The 19,583-nt window shown below is 39.3% G+C and overlaps 2 protein-coding genes across 4 annotated transcripts in view; both read left to right on the top strand.

The window, feature by feature from the left end:
• The first annotated feature begins 1,326 nt into the window (after positions 1-1,326).
• The window catches only part of Zfp534l2 (zinc finger protein 534 like 2), a 38,086-nt gene continuing 19,829 nt past the window's right edge, over positions 1,327-19,583 (top strand). The window contains exons 1-2 of one of the 2 annotated variants that reach the window (NM_001402528.1): positions 1,327-1,485; positions 8,738-8,837. In NM_001402528.1, coding sequence (NP_001389457.1) covers positions 8,808-8,837 — 30 coding nt within the window. In that variant the 5' untranslated portion in view covers positions 1,327-1,485; positions 8,738-8,807. Of the gene's footprint in view, positions 2,798-8,737; positions 8,838-19,583 lie in introns of both variants that reach the window. The other variant, XM_087550757.1, reaches the window with a different exon arrangement.
• Positions 1,341-19,583, top strand: part of Rex2l4 (reduced expression 2 like 4) — a 751,000-nt gene continuing 732,757 nt past the window's right edge. For both annotated transcript variants that reach the window (XM_087551703.1, XM_087551707.1), the window contains exon 1: positions 1,341-1,405. The gene's annotated coding sequence lies outside the window, so the exon portion shown is untranslated. The remainder of the gene's footprint in view (positions 1,406-19,583) is intronic.

The following is a 19,583-nucleotide window of genomic DNA, read 5'->3' as shown; positions in this document are numbered from 1 at the left end:
TCTGTGGTTGTGTTTCTGAGCTCTCTCTCCTATGCTTAGCTGGAATCCATTTTAACTTGCCATATCATCACAACAGTTTTTGAATGACAGGAGTCTTCTGAGAATCCTAGAACTCATTATAATCATGAAAAGTGATTTCTTAGCTATATTCTCTAAAGAGACTTGGGTAATTCTGGAGTCTCCTTTCCCCAGCATATGCAGATGTGGATGGGTGTACATAATGAATTGTAGGGACCAATCTAGAAAGTATCTATGACCAAATGGCTAAAGAATGCCATATGTTTTATAGTTCTATTTCTGTCTTCCTTCTTCTTACTTTCCTTTTTGACAAAAATCTAGATAGTTTTCAAAAGGAATTTCTCTTTTTCACCTCACCCTTCCAGCAGTAAATAATATTGTACCGTCATTTTACTTCTTCATTTTCTCTGACTGAGGCATCCAGCTCCTCAAACTTTTCTTCAAGTCTGATAATCTGTCTCCAGTGCTTCTCTATGCGTTATTATTATTCTTTCTACTGCATTTTCCTTTCATGGTCTTATGTTTGGTGTTTCTAACCTCCTATTGAACTTAATTTTCATATCCTATGTTGCTGTCCTCATTTCCTTTTGGCATCTGCTATTATTTTCTTGCCAATGAATCATTTTGTTCCTGCCTCTTTGAGTTGATTTTCCTGGTTTACAAGCTTTGACTCTGGGTATTCAATTCACTATCTTGGATATCATGTAAGTCGCCCACATTAGGAAGTACATATAAGGTTTGTGGTTTTACTCAAGGGCATTTTAATTTCGTCTTAGTTTTTGGGGGTACTTGTTCTGAGCATCAGAATTCAGAGAGATTGCTATCTTTTGTGTATCTTTAGCCCAAAGCACTAGTCTCACAATGTGAGAAGTTAGGCAGACGACCTTGGATGTAAATAGGTCAGAACCCAGGCGCAGTGTCCTACTACATCCACTTCTGGTCTAGACTGGCAGCAAGCTTGATGCGAAGCTGTGCAGAGTAGGTCCTGCGCTCCTGACAGCTGCAGTTGTGTGGAAGGCAGCCTGCAACAGAGTTGGGGGAGTGGTTCCGATCGGGAGCGGGGACACACCTGCCTGATCGGATGAGATTAAGAAAAAGACAAAATAAAAACAAAGGAAAAATCAAGGCAGTAAGCAAGCAAAAATCGAAACCGATAAAAAAAAAATGTGTGAAGAATTTGGACGGGGAATAACTAAAATGTTCCGAAGTAGGTGGGCTTAGAAGAATTACGTAACAGGAAGCTGCTGAATATTGGGCGGGTCCAGAAGGAGTTGCTCTGAGAAACCCGCGGAAGTGACAGGAAGTTCCGCCCTTCAAACTTTCTCCGTGTCTTTGCTGCCTCCCTTTCAGGAAGTCCTGGTGGGAGACTCGTCCCGGAGACCTAGAGGTACCTGAAAACTTCCTGGAGCTGCAGTTGCGGTGGCGGCTTCCTAGAACATTCATCAGCTCGTCCTGTCACCCTGCCAGGTCAGAGGAGCTGCTGCGACCGGGATACAGGCAGGAGCGGAGCAGCGCTGTGGAGCGGGAGTGCATTTTCTGCCTCCACTCTTATAATTCTGTCGTGGATATCTTAGCGTTGTCAGGAAGTTTGAGATCTGTGAACTGGGGTTTACGGTGATGTTTTAATTAATTTTGTGGCCGCCAGAATATTTTTCTAAAAGAACCTCGTAGATCCTTGGCCGCATCTGTAGTTTGTACAGCAGGGTTTTCTTTCAAAAGCTTTAGTAAAGTTCTTCGGGTTCAAATTAATGCATGTTTTCTTAACTCCCCTGTTCCTCCGTTTGCCGTTCCATTTCTCTTTCTCTAGCGGACCAAATACGCATTCCAAGAGAGCTTTGTAGATCTTTGACATATGAGTAACTAGTGCAGATTTGATTGAATTAGAAAATATTTGTTATAAAGCCCATCATAAGGCTGTAAATATTAACATTTCCTGAGTTAAGTTATACTCTCCATGAATTTTACACTGAGGTATATGCAGGCTGTGATGTAAACACAGCATTCAGAAGTGTGAATTCATCGACTTAGTTATTAATATTAAACCTTATGTTTGTATAAGAAAGGAAGATAGGATTGCAGCAAGGTGTGGCTGAAGAGAAGATATATTTTAGGTTCTGTTAGCCCTGAGTGTTGCCAGAGTAAAAAATCATACCACCGTGTGGGCAAGTTTTATTAAATATTACATCCTGACCAAGTGATGGACTTTGGTCACATGATACAGGGGGTTGTATAGACCATTGTAATTTCCCATGAAGCTTTATTATTTTCCCAAGACATGCAGCCTACAGTAGTGCAAGAAGATACCTCAGTCTTGGGTAGTGGTGAGGTCAATTTTTGCCTTTTCAAGATTGAGGGAGAAAGCAGTCAGAGTTCTGTGGTTGGGTCCAGACTGAACCAGGCCATGAGACTGGGAGGGTGGGAAGGGAATTGAGGATGAGAAGGGAGGATAGGGGGGTTGGCCAAGAGAGAACCAGGATTCAAGAAAGCACCTAGGGAACATTGTGTGCGTGGATATGTTAATAGGCACCACAGTTAGCCATTCTTCCTGATTTCTATGAATCCTTCCATGTTGCAGCCCAGCATGGTGTGAGAGGATGATATCATGCCAAGATATTTTATTAGTGGAAAACTTACTGTAGATTAAGACAGAGTAAGACATGGCCACGAACAGTATTTCCCCATGTTCAGGTCTTCATATACTCAGCAAATCTGCATAACTAAATCAAAACTAAGAGCCTTGGATGGTAAAGGCTGAAGAGACTTCTGACAAAGGATCCAGGTTTGTTAGAGGATTGAACAAGGGATGGGGTGGGGCTCATCTGTCAGTAGGAAGAGGACATGGGTTTGGTTTTGCCAGACTGTATTTCATTAATGATTCTGGAAACTTTCAGTGAGAATAATACTAGAGTGGATCATATGGATTTCCCATGGTCTGCAGTGTGCAGTCAACAGTCAGTTGATGTCAATATTGGATTAGTTCCGAGGCTCTGAAATAGCTGTTGCCCATGGAAACAAAGTTTCTTTTACCCATACTGAATGCAGCCTCAGGGTATGGGTGAGACAAGGGCCATTTACACATGAAGCAAATGCCAGTAGTTGTTTCCCTCCTAAGGACCTGGGACTTTCCTTCTTGCATTTTAGCCAGATTTTCAGTTTAATTTATGTATCATTTCCCCTGTGGAATTAGCCTCAGCTCGAAGCAGAATCCCTTCTCTTACCCACAGAGAATCTTGCCACGACGATACCAGTGGCCTTGCCTTGCCTGGCAGAGGTTGTAGCACACAGGATACACATCTGGGTGTGGCCTTTGATAACTCTGCCCCCCTGCCCCGGTTTGCATAGCAGTTTTTGACACTATGAATGCTACCACTAAGGAGACTGAGGAATCCAAGATAATTGTTGACAGACTGAGTGGTCTGATCTGAATGTTTTTCTCCACAGTGCACTTGCTTCCTGAATCACTTATTCTGTCCAGTCTAAATGATATTCAGTCCTAGAATTGTGTTCTCACTGATGCAGTGTGTTGAATTAGGTCTTAGTATAATGGAGTAATTACTGTTGACCTTTTCTGTACAGTTTGCTTCAGTTTTGTGTCTCTTTGCTTTAGTATTCTGAGGTATTTTTCTTCTCTTCTTACGTTCCAGAGAGCTTTTCTACTGAGCAATGTTAGATTTTCCACAGGGCTGTAAAAGACACTTTCATTCTCCTATTGTATTGTTGTCTGGGAGGCTCACTGCCTCTGTCTGTTTACTTGGCCTCGTCCTGGAAGCCTCTAGCCTCCATACAATCTTATTCAGGCCTTGAGTATTTTCATCTTCTGAGATTTCCTGCTGATCATGCTGCCCCTTTCTTCTTTCCTTTCAATTCTTAACTGGCTGGTTCAACTCTGTTCTCCCAGCTCAAACTGCTCTCCCATCTGACTTGTTCAATCTGGTTTTTCTCTCAGACACTGTATTGCTCTGCTTGGCCTACAATTAACTGTAGCGATCGTCTTTAAATCTTCTGGCTTCTCCTTGTCTTGCTCATCTTGCTTTATCTGTCTTTACCTGTGCCTAGCATGTTCTCTCTTCAGTCTGACTCTGTAAAACTCTCCAAGTAAAACTGTTTCCTTCTCCCTCTCTGTTGCGCTAATCTCCCAACTGTACTGCACTGCTCTCCATGCATTCTACTGTATTCCTTTACTCTTCTCTTTTTCCTGTACTCTCTTCAGTAGCGCATATCCTGTTTTGTCAGATCTTTCCTTGATATTTCACATTTTCTGCCATTCTGCTGATAAGCATGGATCGATCTGCATTCTTCTACATGTTGACCTCCAGTTGAACCAGCACCATTTGCTGAAAATGCTATCTTTTTTCCATTTGATGGTTTTGGTTCCTTTGTCAAAAATCAAGTGCCCATAGGTGTGTGGGTTCATTTCTGGGTCTTCAATTCTGTTTCATTGGTCTATCTGTCTGTCTCTGTACCAATACCATGCAGTTTTTATCACTATTGCTCTGTAATACTGCTTGAGTTCAGGGATAGTGATTTCCCTGAAAGTCCTTTTATTGTTGAGGATAGTTTTAGCTATCCTGGGTTTTTTGTTATTCCAGATGAATTTGCAAATATTTCTGTCTAACTCTGTGAAGAATTGGATTGGAATTTTGAAGGGGATTGAATTGAATTTGTATTTGCTTTTGGTAAAATGGCCATTTTTACTATATTAATCCTGCCAATTCATGAGCATGGGAGATCTTTCCATCTTCTGAGATCTTCAATTTCTTTCTTCAGAGGCTTGAAGTTCTTATCATACAGATCTTTCACTTGCTTGGTTAAAGTCACACCAAGATATTTTATATTATTTGGGACTATTACGAAGGGTGTCGTTTCTCTAATTTCTTTCTCGGCTTGTTTCTCTTTTGTGGAGAGGAAGGTACCACTTGGCTGAAGGTATTTATCAGGTTTAGTAGTTCTCTGGTGGAACTTTTGGGATCACTTAAGTATATAATCATATCATCTGCAAATAGTGATATTTTGACTTCTTTCTTTCCAATCTGTATCCCTTTGATCTCCTTTTGTTGTCTGATTGCTCTCGCTATGACATCGAGAACTATATTGAATAAGGAGGGAAAGAGTGGGCAGCCTTGTCTAGTCCCTGATTTTAGTGGGATTGCTTCAAGTTTCTCTCCTTTTAGTTTAATATTAGCTACTGGTTTGCTGTATATGGCTTTTGCTATGTTTAGGTATGGACCTTGAATTCCTGTTCTTTCCAGGACTTTTATCATGAAGGGGTGTTGAATTTTGTCCAATGCTTTCTCAGCATCTAGTGAAATGATCATGTGGTTTTGTTCTTTCAGTTTGTTTATATAATGGATCACATTGATGGTTTTCCATATATTAAACCATCCCTGCATGCCTGGGATGAAGCCTACTTGATCATGGTGGATGATTGTTTTGATGTGCTCTTGGATTCAATTTGCAAGAGTTTTATTGAGTATCTTTGTGTTGATATTCATAAGGGAAATTGGTCTGAAGCTCTCTTTCTTTTTGGGTCTTTGTGTGGTTTAGGTATAAGAGTAATTGTGGCTTCATAGAAGGAATTCGGTAGCGCTCTGTTTCAATTTCCTGGAATAGTTTGGATAGTATTGGTATGAGATCTCCTATGAAGGTCTGATAGAATTCTGCACGGAACCCATCTGGACCATGGGATTATTTCTATGTTTCTGTATCTGTTAAGGCCTGTTTTTTGATCTATTATATGGTCAGTTTTGGAGAAAGTACCATGAGGTGGTGAAAAGAAGGTATATCCTTTTGTTTTAGGATAGAATGTTCTATAAATATCTGTTAAATCCATTTGGTTCATGACTTCTGTTAGTGTGTCTATGTCTCTGTTTAATTTCTGTTTCCATGATCTGTCCATTGATGAGTTTGGGGTGTTGAAATCTCCTAATATTATTGTGTGAGGTGCAATGTGTGCTTTGAGCTTTAGTAAGGTTTCTTTTATGTATGCAGGTGCCCTTGTATTTGGAGCATAGATATTTAGGATTGAGAGTTCATCTTGGTGGGTTTTTCTTTTGATGAATAAAAAGTGTCCTTCCTTATCTTTTTTGGTGACTTTTGGTTGAAAATCAATTTTATTTGATATTAGAATGGCTACTCCAGCTTGCTTCTTCAGATCATTTGCTGTGAACTTTGTTTTCCAGCCTTGCACTGTGAGGTAGTGTCTGTCTTTGTCTTTGAGGCGTGTTTCATGTAGGGAGTGAATTGTTGGGTCCTCCTTGCGTATCCAGTTTGTTAATCTGTGTCTTTTTTATGTGGGAATTGAGTCCATTGCTTTTGAGAGATATTAAGGAATAGTGATTGTTACTTCCTGTTATATTCGTGTTTGGATGTGAGTTTATGTTTGTGTGCTTGTTTTCTCTTTGTTTTGTTGCAAAACAATTAGTTTCTTGCTTTTTCTAGGGTGGAGCTTCCCTCATTGTGTTGGGCTTTACCATTTGTTATCCTTTGTAGTGCTGGCTTTGTAGAAAGATATTGTGTAAATTTGGTTTTGTCATGGAATATCTTGGTTTCTCCATCTATGTTAATTGAGAGTTTTGCAGGATACAGTAACCTGGGCTGGCATTTTTGTTCTCTTAGGGTCTGTATGACATCTGTCCAGGATCTTTTGGCTTTCATAGTCTCTGGTGAGAAGTCTGGTGTGATTCTGATAGGTCTGCATTCATATGTTACTTGACCTTTTTTCCTTACTGCTGTTTAATATTCTTTCTTTGTTTTGTGCATTTAGTGTTTTGACTATTATATGACGGGAGGAGTTTCTTTTCTGGTCCAATGTATTTGGAGTTCTGTAGGCTTCTTGTATGTTTATGGGCATTTCTTTCTTTAGGTTCGAGAAGTTTTCTTCTATGATTTTGTTGAATATATTTACTGGTCCTTTGAGTTGGGAGTCTTCACTCTCTTCTATACCTATTATCCTTAGGTTTGATCTTCTCATTGTGTCCTGTTTTTCCTGTATGTTTTGGAGCAGTGTCTTTTTCCGTTTTACATTACCTTTGACAGTTGTGTTGATGATTTCTATGGAATCTTCTGCTCCTGAGATTCTCTCTTCTCTGTATTGTATTCTATTGGCCATGCTTGTATCTACGGCCCCTTGTCTCTTCCCTTGGTTTTCTATATCCAGGGTTGTCTCCCTTTGTGCTTTCTTTATTGCTTCTATTTCCATTTTTAATTGCTTCACCTGTTTGATTGTGTTTTCCTGTAATTCTTTCAGGGATTTTTGTATTTTCTTTCTATAGGCTTCTGCTTGTTTATTGTTTTTTCCTTCATTTCTCCAAGGGAGTTTTTTATGTCTTTCTTGAATTCCTCCATCATCATGATCAAATATGATTTTAAATCTACATCATGCTTTTCTGTTGTGTTTGGTTATCCAGTGTTTGCTTTGGTGGGAGAATTGGGCCCCGATGATGCCATGTAGTCTTGGTTTCTATTGCTTGGGTTCCCACGCTTGCCTCTTGCCATCAGGTTGTCTCTGGTGTTGCCTTGTTCTGCTATTTCTGACAATGGTTAGACCGTCCTATAGGCCTGTGTGTCAGGAGTGCAGTAGACCTGTTTTCCTGTTCTCTTTCAGCCAGTTATGAGAACAGTGTTCTGCTTTTAGCCGTGTAGTCGTTCCTGTATACTGGTTTTTAGGTGTTCCCGTGGGCATGTGTCCTGAGTCCACCAGGCAGGTCACTTGGAGCAGAGCAGTTGTTCTTACAGCGCAGTGCAGTGTCTGGGCCACAGCGTTGAGTGCTCCTATCTTCCTGTTCCCAGAGGCCGTATACAGTTTCCTCTTGGGCCAGGGATGTGGGTAGGGGTGGGCAGTACTGGCGGTCTCTCCTGCCCTGCAGTCTCAGGAGTGCCCACCTGTCTGGGCACTGAGCTCTCTCTCCCAAGGGGTTTGGGAGTAGGGAGCTGTGGCCTGTGATCAGTGAGGCTCGGGTCCCAGTTAGAAACCGGATGAGCCTGGTCCCAGAGGAATTTTGCCTCTGTGTTTCTTGAGTCCACCAGGCCAGTCACTTGGGGCAGAAAAGTTGGTCTTACCTCTGGTCTCAGGCCTGGAGTCGCTCCTCAGAGTTGGGTGTCAGCTCTCCGTGAGTGCAGCAACCAGAAGGGCCTGTCCTGCCTTTGCTTGGGACCCGGGTCTTCTAGTTTTATCTCATGAAAATTTAAAATTCTTCTTAGATGATGGTAAAAATTGACAACTTAGTATTTTGGAAAAAAACAAAACAAAACCAAAAAACCATATTTGGCAGATAGAATCTTTGTACTCCAAGACAACAGGACACACATTGAAAATAGATATCCTGTATCTGCCTGGTAGAATGATCAGGAATGCCATCAAAGTGTCAGATATTGTACTTGAGTGTGATGGCTAATGAAATGCCATTCAATCTAGGTCATCAATCATGGTAGCCACTAGCCATTTGTCCTTGACTCTAGACCCAGGGAGATAAGTTTTCAGTAATAACCCTGAGTAATTGTGTTTTACAGCAGGTATTCATGTGCTCTGTATTTGTTCTTGGTGCCTGCTGATGTTAAAGTAGACTCAGATTATACTCATATTTCCTACACATTAAATATGTGACTCCATGCTCACAATTCTGTAGAAATGTTGGCAAGATTCCTCATATTTTGTTTTTGATGTCCATTTGTGTGGGTAAGCATTGTCCATAACTAAGTTGTATTAATTTCATCTTTGTAGTTTTCAAACCCGTTTGTGAAATTTCAAGAACACTTCCAATATTTGAATCTGGGAGAAGAACAACACAAGAATGAGTATGGCTCTGGGAAACACTCTACAGGTCAGTGTGTTGTCCATGTTTCTTTGAAACATCCCCTTTTTATTCCAACTGTCTAATAGTTTTATTACCTATATGTTGTAATATTATCTTAAGGGCTTATTTTGTATAATCTTCATTTTCTTCTGAGATATTGAACATTTAATGTTAAGGTCTTTCAGATTTAACCATTAAATTTTTACAGAGTTTTCTACTGTGAGGACATATAATTTTCAGGGACTGAAGATCTCAAAGAGAATCTATTGTAAATGATTCTCAAAAACTATATCGATGCCCAATTTTTACATTTGTTGGATTTGTGTGCTATTATATTAGTGTGGAAGGAAGGTCCCATGTGTCACCTATGTTGCATTTCAGAGATGGTCACAGTTCTAGACAAAAGCTTTTGAACGTGGATATGGAATTTTTGGAGTCTGATATCCCTGAGCAATATGTGGAAGAGAGGAATTTGGAGAAGGATAAAATTATAAGGGATTCACTGTCTTGAATCCCAATAGTAAATATATTAGCTCCTTAGAGGAACAGGTAATGGGAGGAATGTGTCTTTCTTTTTGTGAGCAAATGCAGAATTCAGTATTCAAATTCTCTTGTCATTTTATGTCTCATAAGAATTATGAGTGTGTTTAGACATTGACTCTCTTTGTTCCAAGAGACATATTGTCCAGTGTGTTACTGTGAGGTAAATTCTCAATGTTGAAATTGTTATTTTCCATTGTCTTTTGTTCCACGTTTATAAGGAGTGTAAGTCCTGTGTTTTCTACCTTTCTATTTCTTCACATTGAATATATTAATAAAAAATTTCTGGGGCATATAGCCTTGGTGTTGTGCATAATTTATAAATTTTCAATCTTAAATAAACGTCCTTCCTAACTTGTTTTCTTCTTTTCTTTAGAAGGAAGAATGCTTTATCTACTCTTTGTTTCCTGTTCTACCAAACTCTGTGTTACATTACACAGAGTTATAGGGACATAATGAACGGTTTTGATGATTTTTCTACATTTCTTTTTTTCTTTTTTTTTTTTTTTCAGAGCTGGGGACCGAACCAAGGGCCTTGCGCTTGCTAGGCAAGCGCTCTACCACTGAGCTAAATCCCCAACCCTTACATTTCTTTTTTTATTGGTTATTGTATTTTTTACATTCGAAATGTTCTTCCTGTTCCACGTTCCCTTTCATCAAAACTCCTATCCCATGATTCCTACCCTTCCTCTTTGAAGATGCTCCCCCACTCTCAGAACCAATCCTGGCTAAATGCCATAGCATCCTCCTGTGCTTGGACATCCAGCCTCTAATCAGCCTTCCCTCCTATTGATGCTAGATAGGAAAATCTTCTGCTACACTTTCTTTCTTTTTTTTTTTTTTTTTTATTAACTTAAGTATTTCTTTTTTTTTTTTGGTTCTTTTTTTCCGGAGCTGGGGACTGAACCCAGGGCCTTGCGCTTCCTAGGCAAGCGCTCTACCACTGAGCTAAATCCCCAACCCCAACTTAAGTATTTCTTATATACATTTCGAGTGTTATTTTCTTTCCCGGTTTCCGGGCAAACATCCCCCTAATCTCTCCCCCTCCCCTTCTTTATGGGTGTTCCCCTCCCCATCCTTCCCCCATTGCCCCTCTCCCCCCAACAATCTAGTTCACTGGGGGTTAAGTCTTAGCAGGACCCAGGGCTTCCCCTTCCACTGGTGCTCTTACTAGAATATTCATTGGTACCTATGAGATCAGAGTCCAGGGTCAGTCCATGTATAGTCTTTAGGTAGTGGCTTAGTCCTGGAAGCGCTGATTGCTTGGCATTGTTGTACATATGGGGCCTCGAGCCCCTTCAAGCTCTTCCAGTTCTTTCTCTGATTCCTTCAACGGGGGTCCTGTTTTCAGTTCAGTGGTTTGCTGCTGGCATTCGCCTCTGTATTTGCTGTATTCTGGCTATGTCTCTCAGGAGCGATCTACATCCGGCTCCTGTCGGCCTGCACTTCTTTGCTTCATCTATCTTGTCTAATTGGATGGCTGTATATGTATGAGCCACATGTGGGGCAGGCTCTGAATGGGTGTTCCTTCTGTGTCTGTTTTAATCTTTGCCTCTCTATTCCCTGCCAAGGGTATTCTTGTTCCCCTTTTAAAGAAGGAGTGAAGCATTCACATTTTGATCATCCGTCTTGAGTTTCATTTATTCTAAGCATCTAGGGTAATTCAAGAATTTGGGCTAATAGCCACTTATCAATGAGTGCATACCATGTGTGTTTTTCTGTGATTGGGTTACCTCACTCAGCATGATATTTTCCAGTTCCATCCATTTGCCTACAAATTTCATAAAGTCATTGTTTTTGATAGCTGAGTAATATTCCATTGTGTAGATGTACCACATTTTCTGTATCCGTTCCTCTGTTGGAAGGGCATCTGGTTTCTTTCCAGCTTCTGGCTATTATAAATAAGGCTGCGATGAACATAGTGGAGCACGTGTCTTTTTTATATGTTGGGGCATCTTTTGGGTATATGCCCAAGAGAGGTATAGCTGGATCCTCAGGCAGTTCAATGTCCAATTTTCTGAGGAACCTCCAGACTGATTTCCAGAATGGTTGTACCAGTCTGCAACCCCACCAACAATGGAGGAGTGTTCCTCTTTCTCCGCATCCTCTCCAGCATCTGCTGTCACCTGAGTTTTTGATCTTAGCCATTCTCACTGGTGTGAGGTGAAATCACAGGGTTGTTTTGATTTGCACTTGTCTAATGACTAAAGATGTTGAACATTTCTTTAGGTGTTTCTCAGCCATTCGGCATTCCTCAGCTGTGAATTCTTTGTTTAGCTCTGAACCCCATTTTTTAGTAGGGTTATTTGTCTCCCTGCGGTCTAACTTCTTGAGTTCTTTGCATATTTTGGATATAAGGCTTCTATCTGTTGTAGGATTGGTAAAGATCTTTTTCCAATCTCTTGGTTGCCATTTTGTCCTAACCACAGTGTCCTTTGCCTTATAGAAGCTTTGCAGTTTTATGAGATCCCATTTGTCGATTCTTGACCGTAGAGCATAAGCCATTGGTGTTTTGTTCAGGAAATTTTTTCCACTGCCCATGTGTTCCAGATGCTTCCCTAGTTTTTCTTCTATTAGTTTGAGTATATCTGGTTTGATGTGGAGGTCCTTGATCCACTTGGACTTAAGCTTTGTACAGGGTGATAAGCATGGATCGATCTGCATTCTTCTACATGTTGACCTCCAGTTGAACCAGCACCATTTGCTGAAAATGCTATCTTTTTTCCATTTGATGGTTTTGGCTCCTTTGTCAAAAATCAAGTGCCAATAGGTGTGTGGGTTCATTTCTGGGTCTTCAATTCTGTTCCATTGGTCTATCTGCCTGTCTCTGTACCAATACCATGCAGTTTTTATCACTATTGCTCTGTAATACTGCTTGAGTTCAGGGATTGTGATTCCCCCTGAAGTCCTTTTATTGTTGAGGATAGTTTTAGCTATCCTGGGTTTTTTGTTATTCCAGATGAATTTGCAAATTGTTCTGTTTAACTCTTTGAAGAATTGGATTGGTATTTTGATGGGGATTGCATTGAATCTGTAGATCGCTTTTGGTAAAATGTCCATTTTTACTATATTAATCCTGCCAATCCATGAGCATGGGAGATCTTTCCATCTTCTGAGGTCTTCTTCATTGTTTTTCTTCAGAGGCTTGAAGTTTTTATTGTAGAAATCTTTTACTTACTTGGTTAAAGTCACACCGAGGTACTTTATATTATTTGGTTCTATTATGAAGGGTGCCGTTTCCCTAATTTCTTTCTCGGCTTGTTTCTCTTTTGTGTAGAGGAAGGCTACCGATTTATTTGAGTTAATTTTATACCCAGCCACTTTACTGAAGTTGTTTATCAGCTTTAGTAGTTCTCTGGTGGAACTTTTGGGATCACTGAAATATATTATCATATCATCTGCAAATAGTGATATTTTGACTTCTTCTTTACGTTCTGTGTCCCCTTGACCACCTTTTGTTGTCTGGTTGCTCTGGCTAGAACTTCAAGAACTATATTGAATAAGTAGGGAGATAGTGGGCAGCCTTGTCTAGTCCCTGATTTTATTGGGATTGCTTTAAGTTCCTCTCCATTTAGTTTAATGTTAGCAACTGGTTTGCTGTATATGGCTTTTACTATGTTTAGGTATGGGCCTTGAATTCCTATTCTTTCCAGGACTTTTATCGTGAAGGGGTGTTGAATTTTGTCAAATGCTTTCTCAGCATTTAATGAAATGATCATGTGGTTTTGTTCTTTCAGTTTATTTACATAATGGATCACGTTGATGGTTTTCCGTATATTAAACCATCCCTGCATGCCTGGGATGAAGCCTACTTGATCATGGTGGATGATTGTTTTGATGTGCTCTTGGATTCAGTTTTCCAGAATTTTATTGAGTATTTTTGCATCGATAATTCATAAGGGAAATTGGTCTGAAGTTCTCTTCCTTTGTTGGGTCTTTGTGTGGTTTAGGTATAAGAGTAATTGTGGCTTCATAGAAGGAATTCGGTAGTGCTCTATCTGTTTTAATTTTGTGGAATAGTTTGGATAATATTGGTATGAGGTCTTCTATGAAGGTCTGATAGAATTCTGCACTAAACCCGTCTGAACCTGGGCTCTTTTTGGTTGGAAGACCTTTAATGACTGCTTCTATTTCCTTAGGAGTTATGGGGTTGTTTAAATGGGTTATCTGTTCCTGATTTAACTTCGGTACCTGGTATCTGTCTAGGAAATTGTCCATTTCCTGCAGATTTTCAAGTTTTGTTGAATATAGGCTTTTATAGTAAGATCTGATGATTTTTTGAATTTCCTCTGAATCTGTAGTTATGTCTCCCTTTTCATTTCTGATTTTGTTAATTTGGACTCACTCTCTGTGTCCTCTCGTTAGTCTGGGTAAGGGTTTATCTATCTTGTTGATTTTCTCAAAGAACCAACTTTTGGTTCTGTTGATTCTTTCTATGGTCCTTTTTGTTTCTACTTGGTTGATTTCAGCTCTGAGTTTGATTATTTCCTGCCTTCTACTCCTCCTGGGTGTATTTGCTTCTTTTTGTTCTAGAGCATTTAGGTGTGCTGTCAAGCTGCTGACATATGCTCTTTCCTGTTTCTTTCTGCAGGCACTCAGCACTATGAGTTTTCCTCTTAGTACAGCTTTCATTGTGTCCCATAAGTTTGGGTATGTTGTACCTTCATTTTCATTAAATTCTAAGAATTCTTTAATTTCTTTCTTTATTTCTTCCTTGACCAGGTTATCATTGAGTAGCGCATTGTTCAATTTCCACGTATATGTGGGCATTCTACCCTTATTGTTATTGCAGACCAGTTTTAGGCCATTGGTCTCATAGGATGCATGGGATTATTTCTATCTTTCTGTACCTGTTGAGGCCCGTTTTTTGACCAAGTATACGGTCAATTTTGGAGAAAGTACCATGAGGAGCTGAGAAGATGGTATATCCTTTTGCTTTAGGATAGAATGTTCTATAAATATCCGTTAAGTCCATTTGGCTCATGACTCCTCTTAGTCTGTCTATGTCTCTGTTTAATTTCTGTTTCTATGATCTGTCCATTGATGAGAGTGGGGTGTTGAAATCTCCTACTATTATTGTGTGAGGTGCAACGTGTGTTTTGAGCTTTAGTAAGGTTTCTTTTACGGATGTAGGTGCCCTTGTATTTGGGGCATAGATATTTAGGAATGAGAGTTCATCTTGGTGATTTTCCTTTGATGAATATGAAGTGTCCTTCCTCATCTTTTTTGATGACTTTTAGTTGACAATTCATTTTATTTGATATTAGAATGGCTACTCCAGCTTGCTTCTTCCGACCATTTGCTTGGAAAGTTGTTTTCCAGCCTTTCACTCTGAGGTAGTGTCTGTCTTTGTCTCTGAGGTGTGTTTCCTGTAGACAGCAGAGTGCAGGGTCCTCGTTGCGTATCCAGTTTGTTAATCTATGTCTTTTTATTAGGGAGTTGAGGCCATTGATGTTGAGAGATATTAAGGAATAGTGATTATTGCTTCCTGTTAGATTCATATTTGGATATGAGGTTATGTTTGTGTGCTTTTCTTCTCTTTGTTTTGTTGCCAAGACGATTAGTTTCTTGCTTCTTCTAGGGTATAGCTTGCCTCCTTATGTTGGGCTTTACCATTTATTATCCTTTGTAGTGCTGGATTTGTAGGAAGATATTGTGTCAATTTGGTTTTGTCATGGAATATCTTGGTTTCTCCATCTATGTTAATTGAGAGTTTTGCAGGATACAGTAACCTGGGCTGGCATTTTTGTTCTCTTAGGGTCTGTATGTCATCTGTCCAGGATCTTCTCGCTTTCATAGTTTCTCGCGAAAAGTCTGGTGTGATTCTGATAGGTCTGCCTTTATATGTTACGTGACCTTTTTCCCTTAGTGCTTTTAATATTCTTTCTTTATTTTATGCTACATATTCTGCTGGGACTTGGGCCCCTCCACATGTACTATTTGGTTGCTAGTTTAATCCCTGAGAGCTCTGGGGTGTCTGTTTAGTTGATAGTGTTGTCCTACCTATGGGGTTGGAATCCCCTTCAGCTACTTCAGTCCTTTTTCTCACTCTTCCATTCGGGTCTCTTTGCTCTGTCCAATGGTTAGCTGTGAGCATCAGATTGACATTTGTATTGGTCAGACTCTGCCAGAGCCTCTCAGTGGATAGCTGTACTAGGTTCCTGACAGCAAGTGCTTCTTGTTATCTGCAATCATGTTTTGGTTTGATGTCTAGAGATGGAATGGATACCTAGGTGCATAGTCTTGGTATGACCTTTTCTTGAGTCTCTGTTCCACTCTTTGTCCTTGCTTTTTTTTTAGACAAGAATCATTCTGTGTTAAAATTTTTGAGATGGGTAGTTGACCGCATCCTTGACCTGCGATCTGTGCCTCTCCAGTGGATATTGTTACTATAGGTTCTCTCTCCTATTTTGGTTATTTCACCTAACATCATACCTATTCTGTCCTGGGAACCTCTCGCTTCCTGGGTCTCTGGGATTTTGTATTTAGCTTCCTCCAGTTTCACATGCTCCACTGCTGTAAGCATTTGTTAAATATCCTACTCTCTCTCTGTACATCTTCCCTGTCTCTCCCACACCTGATCCTACCCTCCCTTTTTTCCTAATTCTCCTCTCTCCTTCCTAGGTCCCTCCTTCTTTTTCCCTTATGTGATTTTCTGTTATTCCTTTCAAGTAGGACTGAAGCATCCATGGTTTGGGGAGAGGCATCCATGGTGTGGGCTTCCTGTTCAGCTTCATATGGTCTGTGAGTTTTAAAATAGATATTCACAACTCTTGGTCTAATATCCAATCATGAGTGAGTTCATACCATGTGTGTTCTTGTGTGCATGGTTATCTCACTCAGTATGATATTTTTCTCATTTCATCCATTTACCTTCTAAGCTCATGATGTCCTCATTTTTTTTTTATGTCCTTATTTTTTAATAGCTGAGTCGTATTCTATTGTGTAAATGTACCATATTTCCTGTATGCATTCCACCTCGGAGGGACATCTAGATTGTTTACAGCTTCTGCCTATTATAAATAAGGCTGCTGTGAACATAGTAGAGCATTTCTCTTTGTTTTATGTTGGTCCATCTTTTAGGCATATGCCCAGGAGTGGTATAGCTGGGTCCTCAGGTATAATTATGTCCTTTTTTCTGAAGAACCACCATACTTTTCCAGAGTGGTTGTAGCAGCTTTCAATTGCACCAGCAATGGAGGACTGTTCCCCTCTGTCCACATCCTAGCAATCATATGCTTCTTCTGAGTTTTTGATCCTAGCCATTCTGACTCCTGTGTGGTGGAATCTAAGGGTCGTTAATTTGTGTTTTCCTGATGACTAAGTATGTGTCTTTAGTTGCTTCTCAGCTATTCCAGATCTCTCAGCTGAGAATTCTTTCTTTAGCTTTGTATCCCATTGTTTAATCACGTTATCTGATTGTCTGTGGCCTTACTTTTTGAGTTATTTGTATATATTTGATATTAGCCCTCTGTCAGATATAGGCTTGGTAGAGAGCTTTCCCAGTCTGTAGGTTACTGTTTCATCCTATTAACATTATCCTTTTCCTTACAGAAAATGTTCAGTTGTATGAGGTCCCATTTGTCAATAGTTGATCTCAAAGCCTGAGCCATTGGTATTCTGTTCAGGAAATTTTCCCATTTGCTAGTGTATTTGAGGATTTTTCTCACTTCCTCTTCTATTAAGTTCAATGTATCTGGTCTTATGTGGAAGTTCTAGATGCATTTGCACTTGATCTTTGTATAAGGAAAAAAAGAATGGATCAATTTGCATTATTCTAAATGGAGACTGACACTTGACCCAGTGCCATTTGTTGAATATCTTGTTTGTTTTCCACTGGATGGTTAAAGATCAGATGACTGTAAGTGTATGGGCTTAATTCTGCTTCTTCAGTTCTATCTCATTAATCTACATGCATTTCTCTGTGTACCTTTCTTTTTTACTACTATTGCTCTGTAGTAGAGCTTGTGGTCAGGGATGGTGATTACCCCTGAAATCCTCCCATTGTTAAGAATAATTTTCACTATGCTGGGGTTTTTGTTATTTGAGATGAATTTGAGAATTGCTCTTTCTATCCATCTCAGATATTGTGGTGGGATTTTGATGAGTACTGCACTGAGCCTGTAGACTGGTTTTGATAATACGGCCATTTTTCCTCTGTTAATCCTGCTGATCCCTGAGCCTGGGATATCTTTCCATCTTCTACAGACTTCTTGTAATTCTTTATTCAGAAATTTGAAGTTCTGAATTCATTCTGAAATTTGAAAGATATGTCAAAGATATCTTTCACTTATGGGTTAGAGTCACACTAAGATATTTATGATTATTCGTGAGTATTTTGAAGGGTGTCATTTCTCAAATTCCTTTCCCACACTCCTATCCTGTTATGTTGCTAGTGTATGTTGAAGTTAATTTCACATCCAGATATTTTGCTGAAGTTATTTACCAGCTTTAGAAGTTCTCTGATTGACTTTGGGGTCACTTAGGTATAATACCGTAAAAATCACAGATAGTGATATTTTTGACTTTTGCCTTTCTAATTTGTATCACTTCGACCTCCTTTTTGGTCTAATTATTCTGGATAGAACTTTGAGTACTATGTTGAATAGATAGGGGAAAGTAGGCACCCTTATCTATTCCTTGATTTTAGTAGGGTTGCTTCATGTTCCCTCCATTTAGTTTGATGTTGGCTATTGGTTTGCTATTTATTGCTTTTATTATATTTTGGCATGGGCATTGAATTCTCATCTTTCCAATATTTTTAGCATGAAGGAGGGTTGTATTTTGTCAAAGGCTTCTTGAATGTCCACTGAGATGATCATGTTTTTTTTTTTTTCTTTGTGTTTGTTTATATAGTGGATTATGTGGATGGTTTCCTGTATATTGAACCAACTGTGCATCCCTGGAATGAAGCCTAATTGATCATTGTGATTGATTATTTTGATGTGCTTCTGGATTCAGTTTGCTATTATTTTATTGAATATTTTTCATTGATATTAATAGGGGAAATTAGTCTGAAGTCAGCTTTCTTTGTTGGGTCTTTTGGTGGTTTATGAATATAACTGTGCCTTCATAGAATGAATTAGATAGTGTTCCTTGTGATTCTATTTGTTGAATAGTTTGAAGTGTATTGGTATTAGCTAATCTTTGAAGGTCTGATAGAACTCTGCACTATGACCATGTGGTCCTTGGTCATATTTTGGGGGAGTGTTTTAGTGATTGATGCTATTTCTGTAGGCTTTATGGAACTGTTTATGTGGTTTATCTGATCCTGATTACCTTTGATACTTGGTATCTGTCTAGAAAATCACCCATTTATTCTAAATTTTCCAGTTTTTTAGAGTATAGGCTTGTGTTGTAGGATGACATAATCTTTTGAATTTCTTCCGTTTCTATTGTTATATCTCTGTTTTCAATTGTGATTTTAATTTGAATACTGCCTCTGTGTCCTCTGGTTAGTCTGGCTATGGGTGTATCCATGTTGTTGGTTTTTTTCAAAGACCATCTCCTGGTTCTGTTGATTCTTGGTATAGTTCTCTTTATTTCTTCTTGGTTAATTTTTTCCCCTGAGTTTATTTCCTGCAGGCTACTTCTCTTAGGTTTATTTGCTTCTCTCTGTTCTAGAACTTTCAGATATGCTGTTATGCTGCCAGTGTATGATCTCACTAATTTCTTTATTGAGGCACTCACAGCTCAGGGTTTTCCTCTTACCAGTGCTTTCATCCTGTCCCATAAGTTTGGGTATGTTGCTTTTTCATTTTCATGAAATTCTACAAAGTCTTTAATTTCCTTTTTTTCCCCGACCACATTATCATTGAGTAGAGAACTATTCAGCTTCCATGTGTATGCGAGCTTCTTCTTGTTTTTATTGAAGACCATCCTTAGTCCATGGTGATGTGATAGGACATATAGAATTATTTCAATCTTTTGGTTTTGATTGAGGCTTCTTTTGTGTTTGATTATATGATAAGTGTTAGTGAAGTTGCTGTGAGGTGCTGAGAAGGTATATTCTTTTGTTTTAGAATAAAATATTCTATATATATCCATTAAATCTTTATGATTCATAAGTTCTGTTAGGTTCACTCTCTTTGTTTAGTTTCTGTTTCTATGATCTGTCTATTGGTGAGAGTGGGTGTTGTAGTCTGCTATTATTATTGTGTGGGGATCAATGTGTGCTTTCAGCTTCAGTAGCATTTCTTTTACAAATGTGCCCTTTTGGATCATTTATGTTCA

This window comes from Rattus norvegicus, chromosome 5 (genome assembly GCF_021556685.1).
Source record: "Rattus norvegicus strain SHRSP/BbbUtx chromosome 5, alternate assembly SHRSP_T2T, whole genome shotgun sequence".
In the NCBI taxonomy this organism is placed as follows: Eukaryota; Metazoa; Chordata; class Mammalia; order Rodentia; family Muridae; genus Rattus; species Rattus norvegicus.
The sequence above is the reverse complement of the archived record's forward strand: the minus strand, read 5'-3'. Positions and strand labels throughout refer to the sequence as shown.